This window comes from Microplitis mediator, chromosome 8, assembly GCF_029852145.1.
Source record: "Microplitis mediator isolate UGA2020A chromosome 8, iyMicMedi2.1, whole genome shotgun sequence".
Taxonomy (NCBI): Eukaryota; Metazoa; Arthropoda; class Insecta; order Hymenoptera; family Braconidae; genus Microplitis; species Microplitis mediator.
The window spans coordinates 5,486,164-5,512,455 of NC_079976.1; the positions used below are offsets into that span (position 1 = coordinate 5,486,164).

Below are 26,292 nucleotides of genomic sequence, written 5' to 3' on the forward strand. Positions count from 1 at the left end.
ATAAATCACATATTTTTTATTGGATAAATTTTCAAACGTAAAAATTTATGAGTTAAAATTTTTTTCTTTTAATAGCAAAAGTTCGTTAGTAATAAAAAATTAATGATTTTTAAGTGTAAAATAATTAATTTTTTAAATTTTTATAGAATATTTTGACAGTTAATTAGATTTTATGAAGCGCGAAAATATTAAACAAATCATGTTTTTTTTTTTAACTTTATCTTTAGTCAATTTATATATAAAATATATATGTGCCCATATTATTACCCCAATAAATTTATTTTCATGAAAACCCGATATTTCAACTATATAAATTTTTTTTATGCAATTATTTTTTTTTAAAATTCAAATTTTTAAATGCATATTAAATATCTACAATAATTTAAATGCAGCGTTTAATTTATTTAATAATCATAATCGTATCTGATTTAATTATAACTATTTTTATAACAAAACTTAATAATATCACCAGTTCTATTTTATTATTATTTATAATCGATAAACTACATAATAATTTAATTATTTTTAATCTAACTATTTTGCTTGCGTGTTATTTTAATTGTAAGAAGACAAATATCGGTATTATTTTTGTTCCTTTATGAAAAATTGCGTACTCATTTATTTACGTTATTATTATTATTATTATTATTATTATTATTAATCGAGTGGTTTGCGCATATAAATTATTTTTTACAAATAAAACTGCGAAGAAAAAAATTTATCTTCATTTGGACAATACTGTATACACATGTGTACATTATTATTATTATTATTGTTATTATTATTATTATTGATTAAAAATTCGAATATCAGTAGTTGTTATTATTATTATTATTATAATTATAAATACCTCAAGTGACCCGGAATATTGTCGTGGGTTTGGTAACATCTTTCAATACAAAGTATTATTATTGATCATAGATTTAGTAATACCGAAATTACAAATCTGGGGTAGGGCATTAAGCCTGTAATTGCCACGGTGCCCTGAGTATAACATCACCACAGAGTGCTTGTTGCTATTAAAATTCATTGTATTTCACAAAATGATAGCTTATTGGTCATTTCTTTATCTTGTTCATTGCTTTGTGCAGTTTCACTTTTAGGACTGCCAGCTCCATCCATACTGCCCCCAGCACTTCCATGGGGGCCTGCCGATTGTCATCTGAGCGCTAGTGTTGAAATCATTGGTGGTCGGGACGGTTTATTTTCTAGTATCCTTTCAATTTCATTCATCATAGTTGAATTTAGTTTTGGTATCAGCTAAAAATATATATATTGTTTAGTACATTTACTTCTTTATCCGTTACAATTTTATTCTCAGATGGAAAAATGTTACGTCTAATTAATATGATCAAGAGAAGATGGTTTGGAAACTGATCATAAATGGATCATATTAGGATTTTTTTGTCAAAAATTTTCATTAGTTCAAACAATTTTATAGTCATGTATATACAGATATGATCATGTATCATCATATGTGACTGTATATAATATCAGGCATTATACTTTTTATGATCATATATGACTGTGTATGATCGTACATAATATTATGTATGATCATGTATAAAGCTCTACCTGTTACTTTGGTTCCATTTATAATCATATATATTAGGCTCAATGATGGAAGATCATATATGATATCAGATTTCATCAAGCATGATCATATGTGACCATGTATAAAATCAATTGATCATGCTCATATGCGATTTTATATGACCATATGTGATTTTACATGACCATATGTGATTTTATATGATCATATGTGACTCTATATGACCATATGAGATTTTATGTGATCATATGTGACCTTATATGTCCATATGTGATTTATGTGGCCATATGTGATTTCATATGATCATATGTGACTCTATATGACTATATGCGGTTTTATATGATTATATGTGACTCTATATGACTATGTGCGATTTTATATGATCATATGTGACTCTATATGACCATTTGTGATTGTATATGACCAAATGTGACTCTATATGACCATATGTGATTGTATATGACCATATATGATTGTATGTGGTCATATGTGATTTCATATGATCATATGTGACTCTATATGGCCATTTGTGATTATATATGACTACATGTGATTTTATATGACCATGTGTGATTTTATGTGATCATATGTGAACATATATGATTATATGTGATTCCATATATTATGTGATCATATGAGATTCTATTTATCATGTGATAGAAATCCATTCGCGATTATGGTTCATATATATCTGACGTGATCATGTATGCTCGTGTTCGAATTCATACCCGATGATTGTGTACCTGAACTCATATCTGATTATACTTCAACATATATGATCATATCTGAATATTTTTTCTCTAATAAGCTCTACATTTTATGTCACAAAATTACTCTCTAATAATTTAGAGTAAAAATTTTTAATAAAAACTTATTTTGGTCACGAGTACATAATTCATTATACGACACATGATTTTTTATGAGCTGGCTCTAAAACTTTTGCACCAACAAAATCTTTAAATCTGAGCTCACAATTTCCAAAACGCCTGCTCTTCATCGTCATAATTTATTATTATAATAATATTCTGTACCTTGACATTAAAATGTCATTATATTGACATTATAATATTTTTCCACCTCAATAGAACAGAGTTTTATTTAAAACTCAAGTGATTGAGATTATTTATTTTTGAGTATTATAATAAAAAATACCTGCAGACTTTGTAGACTTTCATAAAGCTGTTCGATATTTGACGCTCCAAGAAGAAGGCACTGAACGCTTTCATTTTTTAGAGACCACGCTATTGCCAGTTGCCCAAAGGAACATCCTAATCGATCAGCAAGCGCACAAACATCACGTAATTTGTCCGATGGTTTACGTGGTGGTTCTTCATCCATTGGTCGTTCCCTTATTTCAGGTGTCAGTGGATCCCGACGACTCTGAAGATACAATTGTCATCATTTTTTAAAATTATTCATAAACTAATATAATTTTTCATTAAAAATTTACCGTTCAAATCTACTATGGGTTTTCATAAAATAAAGGGAAATATTTTTTAAATATTAAAAAAAAAAAAAAATGGTAACTTAAATTATAGTAAATTAATTTTGAAAAAAAAATCGGGTTGAATTATTTAACTAACTAAAAAAAAATAATTTTTCTAATATTCTTCATACGAACGAATAATTATTAATTATAACAAAACTAATTTTGTATTAAATCAATTTTTACAAAAAAATAAAAACTAGAAAAATTAGTTCGACTGATGAATAAATTGAAATAAAACATTAGTATAATAAATTTTCCCATGAATTTTACGGTAAAAACTAATGAAAAATTTTCTATCTATTTAAATCACTAGTAGTCTTTCCATAGAATCATGCATTTTTTAAAATAATTCTAAGTAGGGTAAGTATGGGTATTAATGCAGATGCGTATGTTACTGCGGTTGGTAATTTAAATTCATTAATTCAATGGAATATAATCAATTAAGCAGAAAAATATTTAATTACAACTCAAGAATGAAGAAAGATACGCAAGAAAAAAATAATGAGTGTCTAAAAACTATAGAGATTTCTATAATTAATGTGGCCGAATGCTCACGGGTTCTTATTATGGGTTCCTATGGGTTGTCACCTGGATTCCAATCAAGAATAATCGATACAGAAAAATTTTTCTATCCATTTCTACGGAATTTTATTTTTTTCATGGATTTTGATAGAAATTCACAAGAGTCCATTATTCCCATGATGTTTTTGGCTAATCCTTACAGATTTCTATGAACTCCGCCGAATTTCCACGGGTTCATAGCGTTATACACTCAGAAAATTAAGTAATTGTGTTTATTATCCTAAATTTTTAATTCCAATCATCTAGAATGATTCGAAAGTTTTTAAATGCGAAGATAGTGTTATAAATTTTTTTAATAGAGATAATAATATCAGGATGGTAACGATTATTATCAGGATGGTAAAAATTACCATCAGGATGATAACAGTTACTATCAGTTACTATCAGGGATTGTAATTAATATTATTACGATCTAGATGATTTATACAATCATCTAGATAATATTCACTACTATCGGATTGATAGTTAAAATTTTACCATCACTAGATGATAATTCCTATCATTTAATTTTCTGAGTGTAGGTTTCTATGGATTTTACCCGAACTTCTATATGAAATAATCGATATAGAAAATTTTTTCCATGCATTTCTATGGATCTCATAATTTTTTCATGGATTTTAACGGACTACAAAAACATCACAATCTTTCATTAAGGAGTAACAGCAAACGAATACACGGCCCGAGCAAGAATTCGCAGTAATTTACTGATGACTGAACATTACTAAAGTATGAGAAAAAGGATCGATATATATAAATATCTAATACCCATATTTACGCAATGTTATTTTAAAAAATAAATTTAATAATTTAAAATTTACTAATCAACTTTTTAAATTTTTAACTCTAAAAAAAAAGTTTAATGGAAAGACTAATAACAAATAGCAACAATAAAAACAAATAAATAATATACTTCTTTGTATAATGACTGTGTTTCATCCTCCGTCCAACTAAACGACGAGTATTTATTCTGCAAGTAAACCACAAGAAATAAAAATAAAAATCATATCATTTCTCATGGGGATGAAAAAAAAATAATAATAATAATAATAACCCAAGAATAAAACTTTTAAACTTAAATCAATTGCACGTACAATTTATATGGACATAAAGTAAATTAATAACTAAAGTTCTAATATATATATATATATATATTTTTACCTTATACGAAGATCTTGAAAGAAAAGAAACTCCGCAGTCATCGGGTTTTGAAACCATACCAATCGTAACGGTTGACCACGCCATCAAACCGACGCCTGGAAGCCAATTGAGAAGATCTAATACTTTAGAATAACTTTAAGACAAAGTTGTAATTAGTTTTATTTAATGTCTTAATAATACGTGACTGTTATAAATAATCACCAATTTTGTTGTACAATTCCGGCATATAAAGTTCTGGTTTATCTCTATAAAATAAATGATACTCTGCTTGTTCAACTATCGGAGTAACGCAATTAAATTGTCTGCAATTCGAGTAAGCCTCCATTATCTCAACTGGCGACCATCTTGATGTACCCCAATACATAACCCATCCTCTATTTATAACATAATTCATAGCTCGTACGATTTCTAAAAAAATTAATACCAACGAAAAAAAAAGGATCTAAAGAAAGTCTAGATAAAATAAAGGTTACGGGTAAGATAATAATTAACTATTTAATGTTAATAATTTTTTTAGTCAGTGGTTTCTGTGACACTATTTTGTCATCAGCTGTGACCAACGCTAGTGCATTGCATACTATTGATTGTTCTGCGTAGAGAGAACATCCGCAGAATTTTGGCTTACCTTCCATTGGACACATCGGATCGACCTTGTGAATCATGACAATGTCGATATACGACAATTGCAGCCTTGATAGGGACGCCTGAACGGTTTCGATAATATGTTTCCTCGATAGACCTCGGCCCTCACTTCTACGACACATTCATACAATTGTATGTTAATATATTGTATTTATAATTTTAATTATTAGTTTAGAGGAGACCGGCGCATGCACTAAAAAATCGGGAGAGAATTTGGAGAGTACGGAATTTATTTTAGTCGACTACCCGTTATAAGCCTGTTCTTAATAAGCCCCTCCCCGTGTAAAAAAATATTGTTCATAATGAATTTAGATATAAATTTCATCTCGAAACTCAGATCGTGATACAAATATGACTTTCATCATGAATTTGTATCAAGAACTTTAAACACGTCGAAATTATGACTCAGTAAAATTTAAATCCAAGTGATCCGAAGTTCATTTACTAAATTAATTTTACAATCAAAACTGATTTACGTGAATCAAGTACTTGATAGAAGAAGTTTATTGGTAATTTCTGAATTAATAAATTTGACAAAAAATTAAATTCAGTAAAAATTCAGTCAAGTTTCTATCAAAGTCATCTCAAGTCCAATTCCAAGACGTAATAAATTAATTTTATAATTGGTACTGATTTACTAGACGAAAAGTTGGAGTAAATTCATGATGAAAGTCATATTTGTCACGATTTGAGCTTCGTCAGAAAATTCAAATCTAAACTCATTATGAACGAAAATTTTTTTACACGGGTCAATCAGCAGTTGCAGAGTCCAAAATAACTTTCCCTTGACCACTCTATTGAGATTTTAACAGGCAGCCCAGTATAAGCCTCCGATGAAATTTTCAAAATTATGCCTAATTGTCGTTTATAATAAAATAGTAGTGGGAAAAATGAAATTCCAAGAAAAATTTTCCCTACGTCCGTTAGACCAGACTTATAATGAGTAGTCGACTGTAATCCGAATTCACTTCGTTGCGAAATTAAAAAAAAATTACTCCAGTGATCTGAATTTTCTTTCAATCTGAATTCACTCCGATCTGGAGTTTTAATATTAAAATGAACTCACTCTGGAGTAAATTTCACTCTGAGGAGATTAAATAAATAAAAACATCCGCTTCGCATTTACTCCGGATTTAATTTGCGTTCAAGAGGAAAATTTTTTACAGCGCGATGGGTTACCCCGAAAATTTGTTGAAAACAAAAATAGTTTTTATGAATACTTTTTATTTATTTTGTGGTTACTATAAATTTTTAACTAACACGAAGTACTTGGGGTAAAATGGGGTATCTAAAAATTTTTTTTTAGTATTAACTATTTTGAAAAATCATTATTGTTTAATTAAATATGAGAAAAGTGGAAGAAACGGTAATTAAGACGGCAAAAAAAAAAATCCATAATTTTTTTTTAACCTCATTAGGCCTTGAAAAAAATTTTTATAAAATAATGATAGATTTGTTAGAAAAAAATGGAATTGAATTGACTTCAATGCTTGAAAGCCGTGGAATTAATTACTCGCTCAAGTGTCTCATCTTGCCCCGGTTTCGAAAGTCAAGTGCGCGGTAAGCAAAAATTATAAAATTTTCCACTTCAAATTCTAATTATGTATATTATTCAAGTATAATTAAGTGTAAAAAAAAAAAAGTTACAAGAGATAATCAATAGTAATCTTATCAATGTATAAATTACAATAGATTTTTGATAGATATGATTAGAAAATAATTAAATTTAGATCAAGGTCTTGAAAGTAATAAGTATACATGACTTATGATTGTGATTATTGTAATGAAAATTTTTCACATGACATATTTAGTTTAACTGATTACACAGCTGATTACTCTTCTGGAATTTAAGTTCAAGTGTAGTCGTGATTTTCTATGTAAATATGAAAACAATAATAATAGACGAATAATTATTAAGTTGACGGCTATTTAGATGCAAAGATTTATTGATCGTTTATAAAATAGCTAAGTAAATTTGCTTTTCTAAGTGTTCATTCTAGACTGGTGGTGTTGTGTCAATATTTAAATAGTTATACGCGCAGCATGTTTGTATCAATATATATTTCATGTTACATTGTAAATACTAATTACGACAAGCGAATAATTGTACAATAATGAAAATCTTAAATGAGGCGTAAAATGGACTTTCTAAAAAATTTCAAAAATTGAACCGTTTTTTTTTGTATTTTTTTTTAAAACCAATTAGAGAATTTCTTGAAATTTTTGTTGTTGAAGTAAAAAGTGTGATTCTGAGATTGATAAGTAACTTGAAGAGAAATTATTGTAAAAAGCTCTTGGGTCAACGAAATTGAAAAAGGATCGATACAAAAGTATTCTTTGAAAAAAATTGATCAACGTTGAGGTAAATATGTTTTACATGTAAACATCTTATTGGTTATTATAACATTTTTTTTTACATGTGTTTTGTAATTAAAATTTAGATGCCTGATGAAGGTCAAATATATGACCGAAACGTCGCAATAAATTAACAATTAGTATTTTGATTTACATTCTATTGTCCACTTTTCTGCGAACTTTGTGAATATACACGGAAAAAAAAATATTGTTCTGAGAAGTATACTGTATAGTTACAGTAACAATACGAAAAAGTTATCTACTAGATTGTTACTGCAACGATCTACTGTATCGTTCTGACAACAATACGGTAGATAGCTCTGGGACCTATACCGTATTGTTCTGACAGCTAAATCGTTAGGAGCCTTATCTGACGTCACGTGCGTTGCAAATGATATGAGACATTCAAAAATCTTTATCATTAATAAATAAATGATAAATAAATAATTTTGATTAAATAAAATATTTTATATATTAAGCATCGGCTAGCAACAATTATACCCGATACACAAAATAGACGCGGAAATGAATGCTGAAATAGGTTAGGTGGTCCCGTGTGAGGTGGCGACTACGGAAAGTCGTATAGGGCTCACAGCTATCTAATAGATAGTTACAGGAACGATACGGTATTGTTACCATAAGTATACATATTGTTGTGGTAACGATCTACGAGTTGCTACACTTTAGATCGTTCGAGGAACAATATTTTTTTCTCCGTGTATATAAAGAATGAACACAATGACAGATTATGAGAAATTGATCAACTTTTTTTCCGTGCATACAACGTACACAGTAAAAAATCGGGCGGGGGGGGGGGGGGTCAGAATTTACTCCATTACTCGGAGTTCTAGAGTTTTGGAAAAAAAACCTCCACATGCGGAGTGAAATACGGATTTTTTTTGAGCAGACTGATTTCAATCCGCATTGACTTTAGTCCAGAGAGTTTTGTTGAATAAATTAATATTTAAAAGAAATGACCATTAATGAGAAACATAATTCGCTCAATACAAATGTCAAAATACAGCAGACCTACTTCCTATGAATGAGTAATTTTTTTTTTTAAATTAATATTTTCCAAAACTCCCCTTCGGTCTAAAATTCACCCCAAGGAGAACGAATAAATAAAAAGTCATCCGCTCCGAAAATTTTCTAGTGTATTCATAAAAGTTTTTCTCATTAAAGCTGCACTTTATAAAATTGTAAATGATCCAGTAATAAATTTATTTTGAGTTATTGCACAAATCCAAAATATGTGTGGGTTCATGTACAGTACATTTGATGATTAATTAAGTGCATAGTATCGTATTAGTGTAGCAATTTCAAGGACAGTTAATGTTAATACCGTAACTTACTTGGTACTCCAGTATATTTTAGTGGTGACAATGTAGCTGGAGCGGTTCCAGCCGCGTCGTAAGAGAATCCGACCAAGTTGGATTTCAGCCCTATGACCACTGTGTGCTTCGCTAAGGTCGAACACATTGATACCACTGTCATAGGCCAAGGCCACAATGGCTTCTGCAGTTTCCTCACTAGTGCATCCACCCAACCCACCGAATGTTGTCCATGTACCTGCATTAACACCAAAGAGAACATTTCTCGGTATACATATGTATATATATATATATATATATATATATATTACTACATTATATTATTGACAATATCTATGCCTATATCTCTGTCTATTGGTCTCTATTACATACATATGGATATCCATACATGTCACACACTCTATATTTATCAAGTACCAGATACTCGTATTGATTCACCTCTGATAGAGATGATGCATACATACAAATTCGAGTGGTTTATCCTCTCAATATTTCTAACCTACTTCAATGTAGTTCGGTATATTCAAAAGTCATTACATGATTATTGGATTTATTGATACTTGAAATCTATTGTTATTTTATCTCAAATATTGACAGCTGTTAAAATTTTCAATACCTTCATACATGGGTGATTATAAGCCATTGTGATTCCACGTCTCAGAAATAAATATTTTTTATTTTTCCATTTAAAAATACCGGAGCCCAAACAAATTCGCGCGTAAAAATTTAAACTTTGAGGATTAATGGTTTTTTTTTTTCATGCCGAAATACTCATGTATATATTGCAAAACTTTCAATTGTTTTCATTTGTATACATGTAATATATATGTATAGATATTAGATATATATATATTTTCAATCAATCCAACAATAAATAGGAGTAAAGTATCAAGTACTGGGATTTAAGATAAAATACAAACAGAGATGAAAAGTTGGGAAATAAATAATTGAAAAAAAATTATATTGAGTTTAACAAAGTTATTGAAACTTTTGATTGACTATTCATATTGTATATAGATATAGTATCTATATAAAAGTTGAATTTTTCGAGATATATTTCGGATAATATAATAAGCTACCAATTGATTAGTTATTGAATATTAGAGAAGAAAAAAATAAAAATACAAAACTTTTAATTTTTCATTATTGAAAACTGAACTTTATTTTTACAATTGATTAACTATAACCGATAATTTGAAATTGGGTTTGTATTATTTCCTTGGAAAAATATGATTATTTATTGTCTTTTTTTTGGTATTGCTAAATCTGTTGTGTATTGATTGGCTATAATCGAATTATTAAACTGAATGTCGCAAGTGATTGAATGTGAAAATTTTCTATGATTTAAATTGGTAGTTTCATTGTTTACACTGTAAAAAAGTAGCGGAGTGAACGCAGAGTAAATTCGGAGTGAATCCGAAGCGGATGACTGTTCATTTATGAAATCCACTTCGAAGAGGAGTTTGATTTAATATTGAAAATCCGGATCGGAGTAAAATTCACTTCTAAAAAGAGTTAATTTTAAAATTAAAACTCCGAATTTGAGTGAATAAGGATTTAAATAAAATCCGCAATGACTTTGAATTGACCAGGTTTTTACAGTGTATACACAGAAAACAAAATTTCTTGTCGCAAAAGGTGTCTACTGGCCTCAAGAAAATTTTTACTAGTCCTATGAAATTTTTTGTTTTCAATTTATTATACGAAATATTTTTCGCGCCAAATAATCATTTTTTATGTGTATAAACAAAATGTAAAATGACGTAAAAATAATTGATAAAATAGAAAGTGAAATTTTCAATAGGTTTTAAAATAGTAGTAATTAATAAAATATAATTTTGGTGTGATAGGAAAATACATTTATATGTAAATTCGTGGTAGAAATTATCAACTAGGTCAAATTAATCCTCTGGTATCCGGATGATGCCACACGTCTGTCAATCACGGGTCAAATGTTACACATAGTTTAATTTATCATCATAAACTTCATAATATTACGTATAATGATAATTAATTTAATTATTATATTGCAATAAATTAGGTGTGAATTTTCACTTCGTTTCCAGTTCAGAATTTGAAAAAACAAATTTTTTCCCTTCTTCGAAAATCTTTCACAGTAAAAAAGGATCCGTCAAAATCAACACATATCGTGTGTAAAACGAACGTTTTACACTTACTTACATGTTATTTTAACATGTTGTGAGTGTTAAAAAAGTTACATACGCATATGTTGAAAGTAAAAATTTTCCAAGAATTCTTTTGTGATGCTCGACATTATTTTTCATAAAATTCTCAACACATTTTGTGTGTTGATTTGACAGTAACATATAAAAAGTGTTACTTTCGAATAAAATAAAATTTTCGTGTGTTAAAAAATTAATCGATTGCGATAGTTCAAACAAGATGAATACTGTGTGTTAAATTGACACACAAAAGTGTTAAAAATTTAACACACAGAATTTTAACCTACGCTTTTTTTTAACACTTTGACGATTCGTTCTTTACTGTGTATAATATCCCCCGCTAGGAATTTCGGTTTAAATCTAATGAGAATAATAAAAAATCGATTATTTTTCTATTCCTGAGTCACAAAACAAATTCTTGTTTAGTCCTCGAAAGCGTCAATTCCTTTGATGTTTTATTAGCCGCCCAGAAAGTAACTCTACTTTAGTACTCAAAACCCTCAATGAGAACTATGAGGTCTAAATGCGAATAATTTATCCATTTTAAATTATAAGTATGACCTCAAAATCCTCAACGAATGAAAAGTTATACTTCGGACTTTTAAAAATTTTAGATGAAAAGAGAAGGGAGAGAATACGTCGAATGAGACTTTTGAGGTTCAAATGTGGATAAAATTATTCCTTCATGTTTTGAATATTTTGAAACACTAATTCAGATTTGTTCTTCCAATTTAGTCCTCAAGTGGTAAAATAGGTCTTAACTACTACTTTGAGGACTAAACTAGGATAACTTTCTGTACTGTTGTCAATCTTAAAATTCTAAATTGATCCTCAAAAACCTAATCGAGAACTTTGAGACTTAAATCCGAATTTTTTATTTGACGGGTTGAATTCTTTTCAATTTATGAGGAAAATAATCGATTTCTGTTGTTCTTAATCGCAATCGCTAATCAGAGATCCAATAAATTTTCAAATTATTTCTGTCATTTTTTCTTTTTCTTTTAGTAAAAAAATATCATAATAGCAGGGAATAATAATAATAAAATAAATAAATTTGTGGTTTGATGGTCTTATTAAAAATAAATATCGATACTATTGTATAAGAAATAAAATAAAAAGTAACATTTGTTTAAATATAGTTAGAACAGTAGTTTGTATATAATACTTGTCAAAGCGATAAAAATGAAAGTAGATGCCAATATTCAAAGTTAATTTTATTGACAAGTAAAAAAACGAAAAAAAAAATTCAATATTATAGAGAACTATGTGACATTATTGTACATTTGATAATACACATACATACACATGTATTACATACATGCTATGTACGCGTTTGAAATAATAAATTTCAAAAGAATTTACCAATTGAATTTTATATTTTAAATTAAACTTCATTTCAAACAATATTCTGTTCATTATATATGAAATGGGAAATAAAAAATGATAATAATAAAAATAAAGATAGGAAGCTAAATAAAGACATGGAGAAAAATAAAAAATATATTGCACAGGGGGCTTTCTAAAGCGACTTTACGCTTTTACAACTTTCAATCGATACTTCTTCCTCTTATCTCAAAACTAAGAAAGTAAAAGATAAAAAAATAACATTTAGAAAATCAACAGAAATTTTTTTATTCCTATAAAAAAAAGCTTTTAGTGTAATATAATTTTTTTTTGTACCAAAAGTTTAAAAAATTTTTTATATTACACTCAATTTCAAATTCATTAATTTTCCAATTTATGCAATTTCGATATTTTGATAATTAAAAATTTAGATATCAATTTTTTTTAAATATTCAAAAACAAAATTTTTTAAATACACAAATCGGACGTTGTGTCGAGTGATACGACTTGCAGTTTACTGATAATTACAACTTTTTGTACATTCAATTGTCTCGGAAAAAATTTTACCAAAAATTTGTGATCCTGAAGTTAGCAGACAATTAACAGTTTTCGAATTTTTTTTCCACAATTTAATTGAAAAAAAAAAAAAAAAACTAAAAAAATGCACGTGTAGAAAATTTAAAGAACTATAGGTGCAATTTTTCAAAATATTTTTTTTTTTTAATTTATCATTTTTAAAAGAATCCAAAAATTATTAGACGTCGGCCAGCTTCAGTATCATAAAAATTTTTGACGTCAATTGACGAGCCATTTCTCGAGATGTGGCTGAATGTTAAAAATGACGGTTATTTCACATCATTGTGTACAAATCCGTCTCATCCGTATTATACATCACAATGTATACTTACTGTAGTATAAACTACCACTTAATTACTACACGATGTAACTAAACAGTAAAGTGTTTGTTCAACGTACGATAGCATTATCAGATGTTATCAAATCAGTAAGTATGATCATGAAATAAATTATGTCGTAATTTAATGAATAATTTAGACTGCTGTTACTAGAATTAACTACTAGAATAGTCATTAACATCTCGGAGAAGTTATTCAACAAATAGAGGATACAGGCAATCATAATTTGGAAGAAGCGATTAGTGTACTCTCTAAAAATTAAATAGTTAAGTGAAATTCACTGCGAATTAGTGAATATGTACTGAGAAACAGCTATACTGTAAAAATTTTTGAGTCCACAGATAAATTATTCTCATTTTAAATGCTATGGTGTCATAGTAAAGCCGGACCATGGTGGTCATTTGACGGAAATTCAAAGAAACACGTGAAAAAATTGATATGGCCACAGTAAAATTTTCATGGTTACAATTATTTGTGATATTATCGTTGTCAATTTTACTATGACCATAGTTATTTTTCCATGTGTTTATTTTAATTTCTGCAGGTGCACGGTAAGAAATGCATGGCGTTCAACACCATGCTGGTATGGTCTCAAGACAGATACTAAAATAGTATGTGAAATATTCCAAGACAGTATTGTAATGAGTCCCAGAAGTATGGCGTTATTTACTATACTGTATAGTACTGGAGCTATTGTATTGCTGACACGTATGCATAGCAGGCACGGCGAAACAGCATGGCCCTGAGACCCATACTACAATGCCGAGGGCACAATGCTACTAGTTTTTCCCGCCATAATTTCTGGCGTGTCAATCAATGTATACTATCGTATTACCACCAAAACTATATAGATGTCGTTAGACTAGGTTTATCGACCAGAAGCAATGTGGATACGGCAACGCAGTATGGGCCTGACGGCCATACTGACATTGCGGCGTCCGCGACAACTATTGCCAATGTTACTATTCCCGCAATGGTTGAATCATCTATGCATACAATTTTATAACCTATAAAAATCTTCGATACCATACAGTATGGCGTTCACGCCCATACTGGCACAGTGATATTCGCAAAATATTTCTTACCGTGTGGTCAACATGAACCGGTTTTACTGTGACACTATAGCGTTTCAGACGAGAAGAATTTCTCCATGCAAGAAAATTTCACACCGTCAATTCACACCGAGCTGACGTATAACGTCCTCCGGAATCATATTCACACCAAATTTTTTTTACAGCGCATATATATATAAGTATACCACTGGTATAATGTATAATTACTATAGGAATAGCGAAGTTTGACTATCGACTAATTCACAGTGAAGTTCACTATTTCATTTTTAGCGAGCAGAGTTTCAACAAAATATAATTATGTTAAATTCTATTAAAATTGTTGAATTTAATACACATATTTTTGACGAAAATTATGAAAAATTATGACATTATTAAAAAAAAGGCTCTATTTCATGGTATTTAATTATTTGGCTCAAATAAATTGTTCTCTCAGTGCATAAAAATCACAAGCTAATAAATAAATAATCTGGTTAATTTATGAAGTCTTTCGAAAGATATCGTGTTAACACGTGTTAAATATAATCCGTATATCGAGCGATTTAAAATAATGTCAGGTTTATTTATTAGAGTATCTTCTTAGTAGTATACTTTTGATACCAAACAAGTGCAGTGTAAAATCGGTGCAGATGATTAAGGTAGCTGTTGCGTGGAACGATTTTTCAAAGGATTTAAGCGAAACTTCTCTTAATTTTCATTTTAAACACTACCTTAAAGTGAGTATATCTTACAAAATGTTTTAGCGAGGGTAGAGCGCACCCAACTCTTCGCGCTTGAGGTGTGCAATTAAATAATTTAGAGGAAAACCGACACAATGGAAGGACTAAACAGTTTACTAATTCTACAGGCTTTTAACCATCTAGTGAAATTTAGTTTCAACAAACTTCTCATCATTTTATAGTAATTTTGATAAAAAAAAAAAAATTTCCAGGCCAATGAGAACCTGAAGCTAAAAAAAAAATTTTACGCGCCCCATCTTACCTCAATTAGTTCTATTGCTTTCAAAGTCAAGTTAAAATGACAGCGACCATAAAATTTGCGGTAAAATTTTTTTTTTGTCCAGAATACCTCGCTCTTATATATATTTATATAAATAAGATATATATAGTATTACTGTTTTAATTAACAGCCAAGTCTTGTAAATATAAATGAAAAATAAAGTAAATAATATATAAATTCTTACCTAACCCAACGTTAGAAACACGGAGACCACTTTTACCCAAGTTGCGGTAACGAATACCCGGGGATGGATGTTGTGAACGTTGGCTCTGGGACGTTATGCAACTCGTCAGTAGTTGTTCTTTTGTACCTTGCTGCGTTGTACTACAATGAATCCCTGAGTCTGCACCACCGTTACTACCATTGAACTCTTCCATACAATCAAGACTCGCTATAGGAGCACGACACCTACAATAATACCGTGCGATTGTTAAAGACATTTTCCAACACCATCAGTTAAAAAACTTTTTATTTTTTTATTTTAACAAAACGAGGTTAAGTATAAATCAATTATGGCGGTGAATAAAAATACCATGTTATTTTTTATAGGTCGTTGATAAAGATTTTTCTTTAATGAAAAAAAAAAAAAAATGGAAAAAAAATACAGAAATTTTCACGGCATGCTTGGCTTAAAGTATAAAGTAAAACCGACAGCCTAGAGCTCTGACTATAACAAGTCGTTTGAAGTCTCCAATTAAACTCCGACACCCTGAGTCTCAATTGTCGCGCCTCCTCTTGCTCAAAGTATATTTTAGACTGGTGTCTTAAGTTATAAATACATATAAATATATATATATATTAGAACGCGTTAAAAAAACTCGAATAAATTTTTTTGCAGCTATGGAAAATTTTGTAGTATATTAGAAAATAAAATTCTGAAAATTTGAGCTCCCCGAATCGAAATTTAGAGCCCATTTTGAACCCTCTAAAGTCGGATATATTTCGGACTTGGAGACTCAAAATAGAGTCTGTTTCCTTGTTAAATTAGGTCCAATTTAGGTCCCTGAAGTGATTCAAATTTCCTCTTCAGCACTTTAGGGTTCAATATAGGATCTGATGGAAATTCAAATAAGATCCTATTTTGAACCTCTGAGCCCTATTTTATTGTAATAATAATATTCATATTATTAATATCATTAGTAGGGACAAGATTTTTGCCTTATTTTTGAAATGAATAGTTCAAATTTTTGATATTACGGAAAATATCGATCGTAGTAAAAAATTTTTCGAACAAAAGTTGTAGGAAATTTAATTTTATTGAAAAAATGTCTCTTATGATTTTCTTATACGATCAATATTTTTACCGTAATTCCAAAATTAAGATTCATAATGAATGATTCAAAATTTTGTTAATTATGAAAATCTTAATTTTGAAATTACGGTTTTTTTATTAGTCCTAAGAAAAAATTATAGGAGATATTTTTTTTAGAAAATTAAATTTCCTACAACTTTTGTTTGATAACTTTTTTCATAAGACCAATATTTTCCCCGTAATATCAAAAATTTCACACTAATTATTACTTATTTTTAAATTAAATCAAAAATCCTGGCCCTAATCATTAGCATTATTAATTTATGATTAATAATAATCTATGTTACTCTGGATTTTATTTGCATTTACAATGGTTGAAATATATTTAATCAAAATTATCAAAATATATAGCAAATGCTGTTAATAGTTCAATTTTTTATAATAAATTAATAATAATATAGGAATAATAATAATAATAATTAATTTTATATAAATTTCGTTGGATGTCAAAAAAATGATGCTTACAATTTATTTTCAAAAATTTTTAATTTTTTATGTAATCACAAATAATTTAATTATAATGAATCGAAATTTATTACGGGATTAATATAATCGGACTTGAAGGTTGAAAATCGGACCTCTCAGTGAATATTAGGACCTCTGGGTTCAAAGTCGGAGCTAGAGGACTACAGGGCTCTCAATCGTATCTATTTCGGGCTAGAGGGGCCTATATAGGCTCTAAATTTTGACTCGGGGATCTTTATATTGATTTTTTGAAAGTATTCGTTCCATTTTTCATTTTTTTTATCTCTTCGAAATAGGAAATGAATTAACATCAAAATAATCTGTTATAAAATCACACATATGTTAAAAATTCAACGATCTACAAAATCGGTCCAATTTTTCTTAGAGTACGTGTGCGTCAGATGTCGAATGGGTCTAATAATTTTCAAAATTTGTGTTATTATTATTTGTAGAAAATCTATAAGAAATCGAGACTTGTCGCGATCCAAAAAAATTTATAGAAAATCAGGACTTGTGACTTTCCAAGATAATCTGGACTTGTTACATGCCAAGAAATTCCAAAAAAATTCTAGGAAATCGTGACTTGTCACCTTAAAAAAAAATCTATGAAAAAAAATCCATAAAAACATTTGATCTTGCAACCACTTTATATGAACACATTGAATGAAAAAAAAGGCCAGAAAGTGTGAATCACTTGTACATTTATTTTTTTTTGTTTGATTATTTTTATTTACTTTTTTTTCTTTTCAACTTTTCGCTTTTTTTACTCTACGTTTTCTACTCTACATTGTGAACAATGCTCTTTATTCTTTGTTGAGCTAGTGAGAACGTCATTTGTTCTTACTTTTATTTTTTTTGTTTTGTTGTTTCATTTCATCCACTTCACTCTCTAATAGAGGTACGTAATGTAGTACTGAGTTGAATTTTTCATGTAGTTTATATGAATAAAAAAAAAAAAAAAATGACATCTTGAGAAAATAATAAACCACATTTTTTATTCAATTAACTTTTCTTGTTATAATTCAAAATTTTCAGTTTCAATTTGCAATTAAAATTTTAAAAAATTTAATTGCATTTTTGAATATTTAATAATTAAAATAATAAATTACCGATAAATAGTGGGCAGTGGATATGAGTCGTCGTCCTCCATACTGCTACTTGCGTTATTATTGGTATCATTTCCCGCAGTTGAAGTATTTGCAAGATTGCATAGCATTAATTGTGACATAACTAATTCTAACGGCTGTGATTCTGCTAACGTGCACCAGCGCGTGCTTACAATTCAGTAGTGGTATGCACATTCGTTTTTAATTACATCCAATTGCCCCAAACTCCGCAGTTTAAATCACCACGGATCTATTTAAATAAATATACAATTATTATTATACTTTTACTATCACCAATTTCATTTTATGACAAATACATTTTTTTTATTCATGTAATAATAATTTCAGTCAACTTCGCTTACTTTAGTTCTGTCATGGGCAAGGGTAATTTTGACCCCCACCCAAAAAAAAAATTGAGACTTTTTTGAACATGGATTCAAAACCATTCTTTGATTATATAGTAAAAAAAATTCAAATTGTGTCTCATTATTATTTTGGGACATTGACCGAAAGTTGACCCATAAATTAATTTTGAAATTCTTAAATAAAATAGAATTAAAATTTAAGAATTATTTAGATTCTTTTTTTATACTTTGTTTGAAAAAGAAACTGAATTTATAAAGGATATAAATAAATATAGAAGTTAATTAAATTTTATTATAGAGAACGAACTACTGCAGTAATAAAGGGTCAATTAACTTTTGACATTGAACGAGAAAGATTTATTACTTGGTAACTATCTAGGCCCACGATTTTAATCTGATGTATTTTAGTTTGTGATAAAAAAAATTTTTTTATATAATTAATGAGATTTTTTTTTAATTGATAATAGTGAAAATAAAATTACGATGTAAATATTTATCGTTACGAAAAATTTAATTTCAAACTATTAGAGGCGCGAATTATTCAAAATTACGAATAATTTGAAATATCCGAAAAATTCATAAAATTTCAAATTATTCGTAAATTTTTCATGATTTATCAGAAGTTAGATAAAAATTTTGTGTTCAATTCTCAAACCGAATGTTCGAAATTTAATCAAAAAATGCAAAAATTTTTTGAATAATTCGATATCTGACAAATACTTGAGAGAATTCGAATACAATTCGCACCTCCCTACAAAATATGTAAATAATTTATGTATTTGTTATCACATTTACTCTGTTAAATTACTACTATAAATATTTACATACACAACATCTTGATAACTCATTAGTAAATTCAAATCATCGCTGCTCAAATATGTTATTATACAACACAGTGTTAAATATAGCTTCTAAACAGTAAACAGTAAATCAATACCTGAATATAATGCGACAATTTATTTATAAAACTAATAAAATTGAATTATTTAAAAAATGTCGGTCCTAGTTTTAAAACACAATAAAGAAGAAAAAATTGAATCGTTGCGGGTGAAAAAATTTAGGTCATATTAAACTTCAAAATATTTGATACGGAAAATATTTTCAAATCAACTGAAAAATAAAATTCAAATTCCAATATTTTTTATTCATCAATAAAATAATTCATCTCAATAATACAGGAGTCAAAAATTTTCTCAAAATTTACAATTTTTCAGTAAATAAAATTTATTTTTTTCCAATTCTCAAATTTTTTTCTTTACTAAATTTCATTTCAAAATTTTTTCAAATTCAAAAAAATGATTTATCATAAAATTTAAAATAAATTTACTGAAAATTTTCTTCAGTACTTTACTTGACCCCTCCCCCCTTAATAATTATAAATAAAAATTACATACCCAATTATTAAGATAACGAATTCAAAATATCATATCCCTCCTCTTCTTTTTATTGCAAGTACATTATTAGGCACTAATTTATTGAAACATTATGAGGCACCCATAAAATATTATTTATTTTAAATAACTCACATTTAATTATCAAAGTACTTTATTATAATAAATACTATTTATTTAAATTATTTTATTCCATTGGACACTTATTATTTATTTACATAAAGTCTGGTCGATATGAGTCGGATATGTGATAAATTTAACTAATGATTTTTACTAATAATAATAATAATAATAATATTATTATTACTATATAACAATGACCGTAGTAATGATAATAATTAACATGAATAATTAATATATTTAATGTATGACAACACGTTCACCAACAAACCGTCAAAGAACAATAGACATTTGGTAGCGCGTGACACTCTTAGCCGTACAACAAACCATTTAAAGTTTTCGGTACTTTAACTCCTGTACATTATGCCAATAATAATAATAATAATAATTGCAACAGTTCATAATAATCACAACAAAATAATTAAGACGACGTCCGCACGTCACGTATCCCACGTCATCTTAATTTTCAAAATATAATAGACTTTTTTTTTTAAATTATGTACAACTAAATAAACAATATCGTGACTGCGGCACCAATATATATATATCTATATATATATATTTTAACGTCAATGTTTTTTCACCACTCGAACGTTGCCCATAAAAAATATATACAAAAAAATCCAGATTTATTTACAGCCGTCATTTTATTTATGAAAAATAATTTATTAATGATAAATAAATAAATAATTGTTGTTATTATTATTCTTATATTAGTAACACATAGAATACACAAATATACATATATTAACGTAAAGAATTAGTAAAAATAATAATTATTTTTAAACGGCAAGTGTTGTGCTCCCTGCCACGGTAGGCAACACTGCGCGGTCTTCAGGTACCGTATCAGGGGGTGGTTGGTTTGTTCATGTCGTAAGAGGGGAGGGGCTCGATTTTAGTGGGGTAAAGAGTAAGATTAGTTTGCAAAGGAGTGCAAGAGAGATAGTTATTCAAGGTAAAATAGGTAGGGGGATTTTGCAAGGGCGCATGACTTGTCTGCATCCAGCGCATGGATCGACTCTATTCACTCACTTATAGTTTCTATCTTTCTTTTAATTACATATATATATCTATATATATAGATGTATATATGTATGAATATATGTATATATATATTGATGTACAAAACTTAACGCATTTATGCAGATATCGAATTATCAATTTAGGGGTGGAAAAAAAAATTCGTATGATGATTATGATTATTTAGGTTTAGTCTTTATTTTTTTAGTTAGTGGTAGTCATCTAAGTCATTAAAGTTGTCGTATCGTCAAACGGACCCCCTTGAGGTGGAGAGGCCAGGGTATTTGCTCGACGAACCAACGGATTCACCGGCAACGCCGCATTGCAGATCCAAACGCTGACGCGCGTGCCACACCGTCGCACACTGCACACTCTACTAACACTTTTAAAACACAGCTCTGTCTGCACTCATTGGGCCTTTTCTACTTGACGTTCTGTTAAACTTTATTATGTTATATTATATTCATTTTTTTATAACATGATCAACGTTCGTTATTGCCGACATTCGCTTCTATTGAAGGAAACCGATTTGGAAGTTTATTTTGATGGATATTTCAAGTTGAGGTGAATTGGAGGAAAAATTTTTTTTTTTAATTGAGTATTTATTTTATGAAAAGTTTATGGTTAAGTATTTTATTGTGTAAATATATGAATATTTGAAATTGGTAATATAAATTATTTACTAGGGATGTGCGATTAGTGTTTGGATCGAATTTCATTATTCGATTTGTAGTTGGAAATTAATAATTCGAATTTCCTGAGAATTTTAAAAATTCAAATTTTTCGTAAACTTTTTAATCTTTTGTGTTTTTGAATAATTTGAATTTTTGAATTATTCGATTCAAAATCGAATATTTGGTTTGAATTTCGAATATTTAAATTCGAGTCATACGTAATAAATTTTTTAAATTTTGTTACGATAATTTACGAATAATCTTAATTTTTTAATAATTCAAAAATTTGAATTATTAAATTTAAATTTTAAATTGAATATTAATATTCGATTAAATAATAATAATAATTCGTAAGATCACATTATTTGTACACCTCAATTATTTATTTAATATCATTAAAATAAAATGAAATGAAATAAATTTTTAATTACTTGTATATTTTTTTTAAATCGATAATATTGATATTAATTAATTTATTTGTTCATTTTTAAATCTCATATTTTACTTAATTAAATTATTTTATTTTATCATACATTCGTGATAATTAATAACTCATACATGTATTCAATTATTTATTATTATTATTAAAAAAAATATAATTTCGTATTAAAAAACATGGGTTCAAAAATAGAATAAATGTAAGCTATGAAATATGTAATAAAAATTTTTTCTTTATTATAAAGACATAAAAAAAAAATAGTGTAACGAAATACGTTTTAGAGTACTGTAAAATTAGAGTATGTATCTGACGGTGTATGGGTATGTCGAGGGTACGAGTACCTGCAATTTTAACCCGTTGACCCACAGACCGAGTTGGGCGAATTCCCGGATAGGATAGAAACGAAATTCTTCCCCTAGTTGAGAATGGTATACAGAGAATGAAATGGATGCGGTTACGGGGAATAGGGAAGGATGGTATGGCTGCAGGAGTGTGAGCTGAGTCTCGATGAGGGTTGTCGGCTCCAAGCAGTCTGCCGCGGCGATGGGATGCTTTTTCTCGGTTCACTCAGTGGGCTGGTATAAGTATACCAATGCATAGAAACGACGAGGATAGTCGAGATGAATGAAGCCAAGGAAAAAAGTGAGTGAGACAAAAGAGTCAATGGGATACTGAGACAAGAGGCTGATCTATTTTCCGAATATCCTACTTAAGATGATAGAGATCAGTGTTAAGGGCTCATATATGTTTTAAAGATTAAATCTCTTGTGTTTTACCTTTCTTTTGTTGTATACAGTCTTCTTCAGCTCTTGTTTTTCATCTTCTGGGTAATACTTTTGTCAAGTGTTATTTATTTTATTTATTTAATACGATTTACTGTTTGATTATTAGGAAGTAGTATTCGTAATTACGATAAGTAGGGACAATTATTATTTTTATAGACAATTATATGCAGAGTAACGTGATATTGATTCAGATAGGGCGAGTGATGCAGTAGAATCTTTATCTATTTTCGGTCGAGTCTTAAGTAGGCTAGTAAAGCCAGTCCACTTATGAGAGCCCGGCGTCATCTAGCGGCCAGTCTGGAACTAGAATTTTAAACGCGGGAGCTTGAATTAATTTAAAATGAATACTTAGCTTTATTAAATATTTGTTTATTAATTAATTAATAAATTGGAAATTTTATGAGCAAGTAAATGCAATTTTGTTTTTTTATTGAGATTGGCAATTTTTTTTGATTAAATTATATTTTATGTTACAAATTTAATTAAATGTTATAAAGTCCCAAGTAGAAACTGTTCTTGAAATTTGAACGAATAAAAAAGGCAAAATTTCGAGCAAGTTAAAAAAAATTGGAAAGGTGATCAGTAATTTAAGAAAAAAGGGATAGCTGAAGAGGTAATAAGTAAAAAAAGGGGGATGAGAAAAAATATAAGCTCTTGAAGAGAAAGCTGAGAACAAAGCAAGTGGCACGTGGGCTTGGAAAACTTTTAAACCGGGAAAATAGTTCTTTTAAAAATGACAATAAAGTAATCTAGTTCAGCTGGGTTACGCGCTTTGAGAAAAAATAATAGGTCTTACAATAAATTTTAAGAACCTTTAGGAATTAAGTCGTAACTTGCATGCGCAAAAAAATTTATATTTACAAGTTTTATCAGCAGTGAAGAATAAGAAACAAAAAGTACGTAGCAACTATCGAGAAAATTGAAAAATACACATACATGTATTAGATAGCATCCAATTTTTAAGTCTAGTGAGAGCCAATTTGTGTTTAAAATTTGTCTGACAAGAAAGTGAACATAAAAGTTTATAAAAGGAAAAAATCGATTTTTTCAACAAAAGACATCAACAAAAAACAATTTGATATAAAAAGCGGGATAGTATGCAAAAGACGTCATAGAATAGAAAAATACCGAAAAGTCAGTTCTTACTGAGCTTTGGAATTTGGCAGCAGTGAAGTTTAAGAGAAAAATAAAATAAAAGTTTGGATTACAATTTTAAACATATATGTTGTCGCATGCAGAATTGCGTTTCACTTCTTCAATTTTTTTTCTACCGACATTTTATCCCGAAATGAAAATGTATGTCACTAAAAAGTTTCATACTTCTATCTATTGACAGTTTGGATGAAATATTACAAAAAAATAACCAAAATCACTGTACTTTTTGTGGTAGTTGAATTAGAGCTTACAATATTCATCTCCTATATATTTAAGGACATTCTCAGACAGTGCCTACCACTTTTTAAAAATATGCAATGACTTTCAAGTCATAACTGTATTAAAATTTTATTAATTAATTAAAAAAAAATTAAAACCTCAATTGAAAAAAGGACAACGTAGTCGTAATTTCGTTGAGATAAAGAATTTTAAAAAGATTACTTACAATTGATATAAATCGGGAGTTAAACGAAATTTGTTGAATAAATTTTAGCCAGCAAAATTTAAAATTTTGAATTATAAAATTAATATGACGATTTTACTGAAATTTATTTAACGAATTTTGTTTAACTCCTGATTGATATCAAGTGTAAATAATTTTTTTTCAAATCTATGTATCGGCGAAATTACGACTACGTTGTCCTTTTTTCAATTAATGCTTTAATTTTTTTTCAATTAATTGATAAAAATTTGATAAGCTTTTGACAGTTGAAATTCATTGAAAATTTTTAATAAGTGGGGGGGGAACTGTCTGAGAATGGTCTTAAACGTAACATTTTTTCAAATCTTAGGTTATAGTTTAATTTATAAACACCCGCCAAAAGTTTAAATCCTGCGACTCATTTCCGCAACTTTATAACTGGCTCTTAAAATGTAAAATATTTTGTGTAGACATTAATTTGATCAGTTTGTGCTCGTAAATCTAATAAAAGCCGTATATTTTTACAAACTTTATTAACTTCGCTGAACAATTGAATTCATTACAGTGGTTTCCATGCATAACAAACTTGTAATATCCTTTTATTGACTTTTACGCGTTGAAATAATATTTACATGCCTGTAAAATTTTTGATGTAAATATTCTATACAAGTAATTCTGTAAATTTTTCAAAAAACAAGGAGTAGAATTTTTAGTGTCCGTTAATTTTATGAAAATTTGCCGCTGAAAAAAAAAATTTCCACAGGATTTTCGGGCACTCCGTCGTGCCCTAAACGTTACACTACCCCATTTTCCCTATACAATAAAAATATGAGAGATAAAATAAAATACTGTGTTATGATTAACAAGAGTTCAAAAGAAGAAATATATGGAAATTTGTTGACGATAAGAAATTTTAAAAGTAAATAAAGCAGAGAATGAAAAACTAAAATGGAGAAATGAAATTCAAAGTTTGATAAAATTTCGAGGAGTTCATAATATTATGTTACAGTTGTTATGTCATTCTCATCTTTCTTGAGTATAATTCACTTCTATTCTTTCCATTTCTGTTTCTTCTCACAAGTGTCACAAGTAAACACACTACAGAACCTCGAGATTTAGATTACTGGCGCCACTTTCAAATTTCGTGCCAAGGTCGGCACAAAGCTAAACCACCCAAATCGATTTAAATTGTTAAAAAAAAACAACTACTATATAACCTTATATATATATATATATATATATATATATATATATATATATATATATATATACCCATCTAAAAAAGTATCGTCTCAAAAATTTCTCAAAAAGTTCACAACAGTGAACTTTTAAATTTGAAACGAATTTCAACTTTGAGTTGTTCATTTTGGGAACTTCGAAAAAATTCAAGAGTAAAAAAAATTTAATTTCCAGGCTGTTC

At 28.4% G+C, this 26,292-nt stretch overlaps 1 protein-coding gene across 2 annotated transcripts; it reads right to left on the bottom strand.

Annotated features, from left to right (window-relative positions):
- Positions 1–446: 446 nt before the first annotated feature.
- Positions 447–21,191, bottom strand: LOC130672718 (voltage-gated potassium channel subunit beta-2). Of its 2 annotated transcripts, XM_057477419.1 has the most exons (10): positions 20,262–21,191; positions 18,506–18,752; positions 15,804–16,027; positions 9,131–9,347; positions 5,407–5,534; positions 4,983–5,189; positions 4,782–4,876; positions 4,534–4,590; positions 2,705–2,932; positions 449–1,260 (listed from the first exon to the last, which is right to left on the bottom strand). In XM_057477419.1, the coding sequence occupies exons 2-10, from the start codon at positions 18,622–18,624 to the stop codon at positions 1,159–1,161; spliced, it is 1,377 nt and encodes a 458-aa protein (XP_057333402.1). In that variant the 5' UTR covers positions 18,625–18,752; positions 20,262–21,191; the 3' UTR covers positions 449–1,158. The 2 variants fall into 2 exon arrangements, with proteins under 2 accessions (XP_057333403.1, XP_057333402.1); XM_057477420.1 differs by lacking the exon at positions 4,983–5,189 and having other exon boundaries at positions 447–1,260.
- Positions 21,192–26,292: the final 5,101 nt, after the last annotated feature.

What these genes read in the sequence shown, in the direction of transcription:
- LOC130672718 (XM_057477419.1), bottom strand. Translation starts at nt 18,624, where the DNA reads ATGTCACAATTAATGCTATGCAATCTTGCAAATACTTCAACTGCGGGA. An exon ending in CCACTGCCCACTATTTATCG is followed by an intron (nt 16,028 to 18,505) that starts GTAATTTATTAT and finishes GTATTATTGTAG; the next exon opens with GTGTCGTGCTCCTATAGCGA. An exon ending in TTTCAAGATCTTCGTATAAG is followed by an intron (nt 4,591 to 4,781) that starts GTAAAAATATAT and finishes GTTTACTTGCAG; the next exon opens with AATAAATACTCGTCGTTTAG.